The sequence below is a fragment of the Mastomys coucha genome, unplaced genomic scaffold, assembly GCF_008632895.1.
Source record: "Mastomys coucha isolate ucsf_1 unplaced genomic scaffold, UCSF_Mcou_1 pScaffold8, whole genome shotgun sequence".
Classification (NCBI taxonomy): Eukaryota; Metazoa; Chordata; class Mammalia; order Rodentia; family Muridae; genus Mastomys; species Mastomys coucha.
The window spans coordinates 59,403,987-59,413,701 of NW_022196914.1; the positions used below are offsets into that span (position 1 = coordinate 59,403,987).

The following is a 9,715-nucleotide window of genomic DNA, read 5'->3' on the forward strand; positions in this document are numbered from 1 at the left end:
ATAGATAGATAGATAGATAGAAAGATAGAAAGATAGATAGGGAAAAAGTTCAAGAGTCAATGCAAAATTTTATAATCTCTCCTTGGGGACAATGCCCCCCACCCCCAAAAACCAACCTATTCTCACTTAAGCAGCCTTCAAAAGACAAGCACATATAGATAAAATATTTAAGAGAGTAAAGGGCTTAATAAATTTGCAACCATCAAATGTTATAAATAATTTCAAAATACATGATGAGAGTTATAGTAAACATCAAATACACCTGCTACCTTTGTTAATCAGTTAAGCTTCTCTGATGACTTTTCACTCTTAATTTCCACATACATTTTTAAAAGATTTGGGTTCTGTTATTATCTGTATATATCTGTGTGTGCCTGCATCAGTTTATGTGTACCATGTGCTCACAGATGCAGGAGGGCATCTGAGTTAGACAGTCGTGGGTTTCCTGCTATGGGGACTGGGAACCAAATGCTGGTCTTTGCAAGAGTGGTACATACTTTAAACCACCCTCCAGCCTCAATTTCTAAATAAATTTATTAATAAACCACAACTTTCTTACTTGAAAACTGAAATAGAAAACAAAAATACTAGTTTATCTAAGTTACACAAGACAGCACTTTACAAAATACTTTCACTTCTTTATTTTGTTTATCATTTAAGATTAAAATGTCTCCAAACAAAAACAAAACATAAAAGCAGTACTTAATGACAGAGCTGCAAACTAGCTTTACCTTTCATGGAATAAGGAATGTTCCATACATGAGAAGTAACAAACTTGTTTAGGTGACAGTAAAATCAACACAATTAGTGTCTAATAAAAATAGATCTGTTTGCACATTATCTACAGCATTTGGTAAATCTACTCCTGTTCTATACCCATTGGGACCTCAATTTAGTATAATCTGTAATTCTTCATAAACAGAAACAGAAACGACCTTCAAAACACAGAACGGTGACCATTACTAACGGTGACCATTACTTGTTGCTATAATTTCTAAAATGTCTTAAATGAAAACCAAATACGTGATGAACAGATAATATCTTTTAAGCCAGAAGGTGATAAGTCATGTCTTTAATCCTAGCACTCTGCAGGCAGAGGCAGGCAGATCTCTGAGTTTGAGGTCAGCCTGGCCTACAGAGTGAGTTCCAGGACAATGAGGACTATACAGAGAAAACCCATCTTGAAAAATTAAAAAAACAAAACAAGCCTAAATTAATAAATATTGGCCAATTTTAAGGTATTCAGATTTTTTTAAGTCTCTCATGTCCTGAGAAAACTTTATCGACATGATATCACTCTAATTTTAAAAGTAAAATTATTCATTTCCCAAAAACAGTAAAAGTATTTTCATTTATCAGTAAAGTACAATGTAACGTAAAACTGAGATGCATCTTTAAAATTATTTTAGTACCAAATTATTACACGGTTAGAATTTTTCTTTGAAGACTGGTTAAAATAAAATCAAATGTGTTTTTTTTCTAATGAAAATACCTAATTTAAGTTTTCTTTAATAAAATTAAAATTACTTACAAGCGAATCTGCATCAGGACATTCCCTGTTTTTAAAAACAAAACAAAAATTAAGTATTTTAAGATTCAATTATTAAAACTATCTGCTCGAGACTTGAAGTGCCAGGGTGGGGAGATACCCAGGTGGGCCTCCACCTACTCAGGAGTAGAGGAGGAGGAAGAATTGTGGGAGGGGGTGACAAGGAAAAGGCAGTAAACGGGATGTAAAGTGAATAAAAAAATAAATAATTTTTTTAAAAATTAAGAAAAACACCTATCTGCTAAGTATTTCATGTTTAGAGTAATCTATCTTAGGACTTAAATATAGCTTTGACTTACATATAGCTTTTGTTTAAACGCTACAAAAATATTTTAAGAAATCGTCTCATGAAGATTAAAATAGTATCAATTCAAATTTAAAATTCAAAGTGGACGATCTCATATTAATAATAACTGCTAAAACATAAAGAGCTCACACATAATCTATAGTGTTTATAACTGTACTTCTCTTGTAGTAGTGTACTCATCAGTGCAATCAACGAAGCTGTCTACTGGCTTTCTGGAAGTGTTTACATTTTTAAAACTTTTTGGGTTGTGGTGTCTATGAACAACCTATAAGACTTGCTTCTGTTTTTCTACATGTGGGTCCTGGGCATGTCAGTTCTTGTTCACAACATCTTCAAATTGTAGGTAATAAACGAGAAAAGCTAATGCTATGAACTAAAACCAAAGAAACTAACAAATGTACTTGTTCAGAAAGGCTTTTTTCTTCTTCCAGTTTAGACATATAAATTAAATACTTTAAAAAAGACATTTTCCTTTCAAAAATCAAAACAATTCTTAATCACTTATAAAAAATGAAAAGGAGCTGGGCGGTGGTGGCACACGCCTTTAATCCCAGCACTTGGGAGGCAGAGGCAGGCAGATTTCTGAGTTCGAAGCCAGCCTGGTCTACAAAGTGAGTTCTAGGACAGCCAGAGCTATATGGAGAAACCCTGTCTTGAAAAAAAAAAAAAACAAAAAATAAAATAAAATAAAATGAAAAGGATTTGGGTAATGTTTAAAATACTTACACTGATTCTGCATCCTTTTCCTTTTTAATTATTCCAGGCAAAGCAAAAGTCTTTCTTTTCCTTGGTTTTATGCCTTTAACATAAATGCACATTGTAACAGAAATGTAACTGCTCTTGATAAGGATATAAAACACAAAAACTAAGACAAATCTTTTCTTAAGTGTCAAGCAAACTTTAGATGAAAGAAAGAAAGCATCCCCCAGAGTGGCAGTGCACACTGTAATCCTAGCACTATAGAAACTGGGACAGAGGAGGATTTTAAGTTTGTTACCAGCCTAGGATACATGGCAAAACCTTTCCTCCCAAAAACTCCTAATAAGTTAATAAACAACTGAGCAAATGATCAAACAATAATAAAAAGTATCAATTAGTAAAGCCTACAACTTAAACCAGTCTGTTTTAACTCTTATATTAATACAATATGGTTCATTAAAAATGTATAGAATATTCACTTAATGAAATTCTCTTTTCTTCTGGTAAAATTTGTAACTCTTTGTAACTTCAGATAAAATAAACATATAAAGACATTAAAGCTCAAAATATTTTTAAAAGTATTATCTTGGAATATGGGTATGGCTCACAGAGTAAATGTTAAGCCCTGGGTTCAGTATCAAGACCACTAAATATGTATATTTTAACACTGGTAGCAATGGACAGCAGTCACTTTGTATTTGTTCAGCAAGCAGAAGACATTAGTTCTCACATGCACTGAAGTACATGACAAGCAAACTTACCTTCAACTGCACTAGCAGGGTCACACTCTTCAAATTCAATAAGGCCTAGTTTAGAGAAGAAAAACTTGTTTTTTAAAAAAAAAAATTACCAGATAAACTGTTTTAACTTTTAAAATTTAATTAGATTTTTTTTGTTGTTGTTTTTTGTTTTTTCGAGACAGGATTTCTCTGTGTAGCCCCGGCTGTCCTGGAACTCATTCTGTAGACCAGGCTGGCCTCAAACTCAGAAATCCGCCTGCCTCTGCCTCCCAATCCTAAGTATTGGGATTAAAGGCGTGCGCCACCACCACCTGGCTAATTTTTATTTATTAATACTATATTTGTGTGATATATGAGTAAAGGCACATATATACTATAGCACACATGTGTAACTCAGGAGTTTGTTCTTTCTATTTTGTGGACAAAGGGTCTCCAAATATCTGCAGTATTCTGTACTTTGAACTCCAGGCTGGCAGGCTTGAGAGCATGCTGATGAATACCACTGCATGAGCTTTCTTACATGGATTCCAGGGATAGAATCTGGTTGTCAGGTTTGAGCTGCAAGCACTTCTAGCTGCTGAGCCACCTCACCAGTCTGACAAGGCACCCTTTAAAACCATGCTATAATGTGTTACAGTGCTTATAATAAAAAAGTATTGTGATGTTACTGTATGTGTGTATGAAGAGCAAAAGAACTGGGGGGGAGGGGGGACATGCACTGGAACACATGCAGAGGTCAGAGCACAGCCTTCAGAAACTGGCTCTTCCACCCTAGTTCCAAGGATCAAACTTAAGTTGCCAGGCTTGTATATCAATGTTTCTACCTGCTGAACCATCTCACTGGGCCTAGCTATTTTTTTAAATTTTTATTTTTATTTTGTGTGAGTACCTGCATATATGCACATGGACCATATACAACTCTGGTGCCTGAGAAAGACAGAGGGTGTCAGATTCCCCTGGAATTGGAGTTATAGACAGTTGTGAGCTGCCATCTGAGTGCTAGAAACCAAATACATAGGTCATCTGAAAGAGCAACAAGTGCTCTTAACTGTTGAGCCCTCTGTCCCTGTCTCTTAGTAGTATTTTTTAATTAAATAATTCTAACTGAAAAGACAAACTAAAGGGCTGGAAAGATGGTTCATCAGGTAGAGACGCTTGCCACCAAGCCTGACCACCTGAGATTGATTCCCAAGCCTACCCACATGGAAGAATAACAGAGAGAGTAATAGATTTCTTTCAACTGACTTCTAAGTTTTTCTCTGACTTCCACAAGTACACTATAGGGTGTATACTGCCCCACACATAAATGTAAATTAAAAATTAAGAACTGAGATTATTCAACGAATACCTCACTAATTTCCAGAAACTTTTCTTATGTTATAGCATAGAACTCATGAACTTACAAGGACCTTACAGCACAGTTAATGGAGAAAATGAGTAGTAAGAGGCAGGTGCTCATGAGAAAGGAGAAGAAACAGTAAATAGTACTAGAGTACAAGCTTGGCACCTCATCTGTCCCTGTCTTTATTCTACCATCAATTATTAGAATCATGCTCAGCAAACATTAAACCTCCAGAAAATGCCTACTGCATAAATAATTACATCCTCATTAGATAGTCACCATAGAATTAAAATTCAGATGTCTAATAGCATTAAAAGGTCAAAAACATTTAAGTGCAGTTTTCAGACAATGGAAAGATTCTTGTTTGTTTGAGATAGGGTCTCAATGTGTAGCTCTAGCTGTGCTGAACCGTACTATGAAGATGAGGATGGCCTAGAACAAGAGATTCACCTGCTTTTGCCTCCAAGATGATGGGATCAAAGGTGTGCACCATCACACCCCACCTAATGGAAATACTTTTAATGTGAAAAGAACTTGCATACACACCACAACCTAGCATGGTAGTCTTACAGAAAAATTAATTTGCTGCTCCTAGGAGGGATGGACATACTGCAAAACAAGAAACAATAAAGCAGAACTCGGACAGAAAGTAATTAAAACAGCCTCAAAATGGCAGAGCTGCAAACCAGCTTTACATTTCATGGAATAAGGAATGTTTCATACATGAGAAGTAACAAACTTGCTTAGGTGAGAGTAAAAACAATGAAAGGCTTAAATTATTCTCCTTCTAAGATACTCCACAGCTAAAACATCACAGTAAAATAAAAATAATCTCTCTCTGAGTTCCAGGACAGCCAGGGCTATACAGAGAAACAATGTCTTGAAAAAAAAAATAATAATAATCTCTCTCCTTTAAATGTTGTATTAACTGAGATTTTTAATACTTAAGTTTATAAAAGTCCAGCATGAAATATTTAATTTATGAATGGCAACCCACTTAACTCTTAAGAGATTTATAAACAGAAACTGACTTAAAGAGAGAATGATAGGTCTCCTAACTTCCTGAGATGCTACACTTAACTATAACTATGTGCTAACTGATGACCAGAGTTCTTGTTGATGATTTGATTATAATACAAGACACTTCGCTGTAAGAGGTTTTAAAAACATAGACAAAATATTCCCTCTCTTTTTTTTTTTTTTTTTTTGGTTTTTTGAGACATGGTTTCTCTGTGTATCCCTGGCTGTCCTGGAACTCACTCTGTAGACCAGGCTGGCCTCGAACTCAGAAATCCACCTGCCTCTGCCTCCCAAGTGCTGGGATTAAAGGCATGTATCACCACCACCACCCAGCTTTCCCTCTCTCTTATCACAAATCTAAAGCTTATTTTTCTTTGGTTCTTCTTTCTGTTCAAAAAACAGAGTACCACTGTTTAAAATAGTCCACAAAAGGAGCTAATTAAGTCCCAACAACTTAATTATCAATACCTTCATTTCTACATCATTATTCTATAAGTGACCAAGCAAACATTTATCACTTATATACTTATATTCAAACAGCCTTAAAAAGGAAAAAAAAAAAAGGAAAGAGATTATGTAAGCCCAAACTTTAGATCTATATACTAAGAAATCACTTTTAATAAAAAGGCTTAGAGCCTGTCCTTAGAATCTTTAAGAGACCTGATAACGCTACAATGAGACAAAGACGGGCAATAAAGGTAAGAAAAAAGTATGCACATCACATAACTAGCAACTTCTAGCCTATAAATTGTAAAGAATGTAGTATGTCTCAGTGTCACCAGCCCACGTTACAGGCTTTCCCAAATATTTGTGGAGCTTGAGAAAATATGGTAATATGTCAAATAACTGAGAAAAGGTTTACTCAAACAAGGCAACCAGAAATGTGATTACACACAAATCTCCCAGAGTTATCCAGCACCTCATTTTACTAAGTGACTAGGTAAGGATCTCTAAGAGACCAGCTTATTCTAGACCAGGAGAAGAAAGAGAAAGGCAAAACAGCAACACCAAACAAAACAAGACATTATGCTTAAACGTGATGTATAGAGAACAGGTATTTTAAGATCTCTGGATGATTTCATATGTGGAAATAACAAAGGCATCCTTTAAAAGTAAAATTAATTATTTTAAACAAAATCCTACTCTCCTCACAAACTTTTACTAGACATGCTATAGACACATCTTGATCAACTCTTTTCTTTATCTTTTCTATATAAAAATATCAAAATCAATTCAAATAAGATAGTTTCCAATGAAATTATTCAAACTGACATTTTTGCAATACAAAATATTAAACTACAGAATATATACAAGAGTGCCACCTATACATACTATTCAAAAGAAAAATGCCAACAATTCCTAGCACAATCCAATTAATAGACGCCTCACAAAAAAATAAATCAGATTTTCCTGTTTCAAATGGCACATGCATCTTCACATGACTGGCTTTGCCTGCTTGGCTCAGCTGGATATCACTGCACAGTCTGACCTCATGGTAGCATGTCACTTCTGAATTGTTTCATTAGGGAGAGTTTATTCAGCGTTTCCCTCAAGTGCAGTTTACCGCCTGTCTTTTCACTATTTAATCATAAAACCAGTTGGGTTTTTTTGTTTGTTTGTTTGTTTGACAGTACTACAGCCAGAGTAAGAGTCTTAATTACTAGTTTGCTACAAATGGAATTTTAGCTGCTTTAGACTCAATTAATCCCGTTGTGAAGATAAATAACTGCCCTTAGCACTTAGCTTTATGCTTGGTCACAGGGCAGTTTAGTTTACATAAAAGTAAGGAAAACCATTTTCTGGTGTCTCTTGATTTTTTTTCCTCACACGTTTTCTAAAAATACCACTGTATATTCTACTCATTACTCATAAGAGAACAATTTCAAAGGAGAGTAATTCAAAACAAAATATCTTAAATATGATGCTTTAATAGAAAGTAGAAACTGTTTCTACAAAAAGCCATCAACCTAATGAATTTACCCAAATTAATTTGAATCAGAAGTTTTAAGAAATATTACAAAAGAAAAACCAAACATTTTAATCTTGAACCACCAAAAATATTTTGTGGAATGAGGCTGAATACAAATATATGACATACTTAGACTTATTAAACAATTCATATTACCTTGGAATTAATCCTAAATCTGACCAGCAACAGAGCAAATTTACAACTTTCACATTAAAAACTGCCTTAAGGGGCCAGAGAGAAAACACAGTGGTTAAGAGTACTTAATGTTCTTGCAGAGAACCAGGGTTCAGTTCCTAGCACCCTGGTGGTGGCTTACAATTCCAATAAATTTGATGGCATATAAAATAAAATATTAATGTTCTTCTATGAAAAGATACAATTTAAAAGAAAAACTGACTCAAAGCTCAGTATGTCATGACTGTCCAAATTCAAGTAAGATTCTACAAATTTCCAACTAAAGGGTAGTTGATTTAAATAGAGCCAAGACAAAACATACAGTACACACAACCACGCAATCCAAGTCTAACAGAGGAGCATGTGTGTGCATGTACATGTCTGCACTGGGTAAGAAGAATAACAGAGAGGTGTCTAACACTTGGCAGAGTCAGGCAAGCTTGACAGTGAAAGAGCACCAGACTCCAGACTGTGTGTTCACTGCTCTACCACTTGGTTCCTAACTAGCTAGTTGGTGACTTATTTTGAATGTAGGGTCACTCGTTCAATCACATATGAAAGGGGAATGCTTACATGATCTTTTGTCATGTATGCTTCTCTCTACATATCCATATACATTTTTCTCTTCCTCTTTTGCTAAACCACTTGGAAATTACAGATATCAAGTATATCAACTTTAGCAAAGAACCTGTGGAAAGAACCTGTGGAAACAATTTCTTTATTTAATTTAAAATCCCTTCTGACCATCAGAAAGTCCTACTGCAACATTATTCTGAAAGACCCCCATGGGGAGACCCCTACTCAAATCTCAGGAGGACGTGCACCCAAGGAATCACGAGAGACTGTCTTGATATAAACACATGAGGCAGTTTAATATCAGTGTGCTCCAGATGGACTCGTATCTCACACAGGAGACAGAGGAACTGACCACGAGGCTCAGGGTTAGGGGTTTATATAGGGAAAAGGTCTGAGGGAACAAAGGAATCAGTGTGGCTACACATGATTGGCTAGTTCAAATATCAACTATATTACGTGCAGAACAGAGTGGAAAATTCCACAGAGCATGACTTTAAACCATATCTAAGAGGACCAGATAGCCCACTACTCAGTGTCTGCCCAGACATGTCCTTGCATGTTTTTTTTCCTATCTTTATAGTTTATGTCTTTTTGACCTGCTAGTTCTCGGGATATCTAATAGCCTGCTTGCTTCTGCCCAGGCTTATCTGGACATGCTCGGCCTTGGTCCACTGTGTTTTTCTGTAATTTTCTCATTAGCCAGCACAAGTCTCAAATTTAACTCTTTCAATTCAACCAATGTTCCCAAAGTTATGATCATCCGGAAGGTGTGTCAAGCCACATAGTCTAGACTCCAACCCCAGCAAATCCTATTCAAGTCTGGGATGGCATTCGGGACTCAGAATTTTGATGGTTCAAGAATCACATTAGAGAAGTGTAGTTCTAAAGGGCACTGGAGTTGTTATTCCATAAGCTTAGACAAGGCTTCCGGCTATCCTTTATGCAAACCACCCAGAGATCATGTTAAAATATATATTCTGATTTGGTATGGATAGGGTTTGTAATTCTTGTTTGTTTGTTTATTTGTTTTTCAAGACAGGGTTTCTCCATGCTTCCTTGGCTGACCTAGAATTCTGTGTAGCTCAGACTGGCCTTGAATTCAGAGATCCACCTGCCTCTGCCTCCCAAGATGGGATTTAAGGCTGCCAGGTTAATGATTCTGTATCCTTATCAAGTATCCACCTGACTTAATGTATAGTTTCTCAATAATTAATAAAAGGTAAATGAGGTGAGGAACATTAACTAAAATATGATGGTTTAAAAAAATCCTCAAATTAGATAGTAAAGATGAAATTTCTAAAGTGACACTTTTTTTTTTTTTTTTTTTTTTTTTTTTTTT

General features: G+C 35.4%; 1 protein-coding gene across 1 annotated transcript in view; it reads right to left on the bottom strand.

Annotated features, from left to right (window-relative positions):
* Fcho2 (FCH and mu domain containing endocytic adaptor 2) overlaps nt 1-9,715 on the bottom strand; it is a 91,181-nt gene that overhangs the window by 36,350 nt on the left and 45,116 nt on the right. Inside the window, exons 9-11 of the mRNA XM_031360534.1 lie at nt 3,317-3,361; nt 2,583-2,655; nt 1,532-1,556 (exon numbers count right to left, since the gene is read on the bottom strand). Coding sequence (XP_031216394.1) covers nt 1,532-1,556; nt 2,583-2,655; nt 3,317-3,361 — 143 coding nt within the window. The remainder of the gene's footprint in view (nt 1-1,531; nt 1,557-2,582; nt 2,656-3,316; nt 3,362-9,715) is intronic.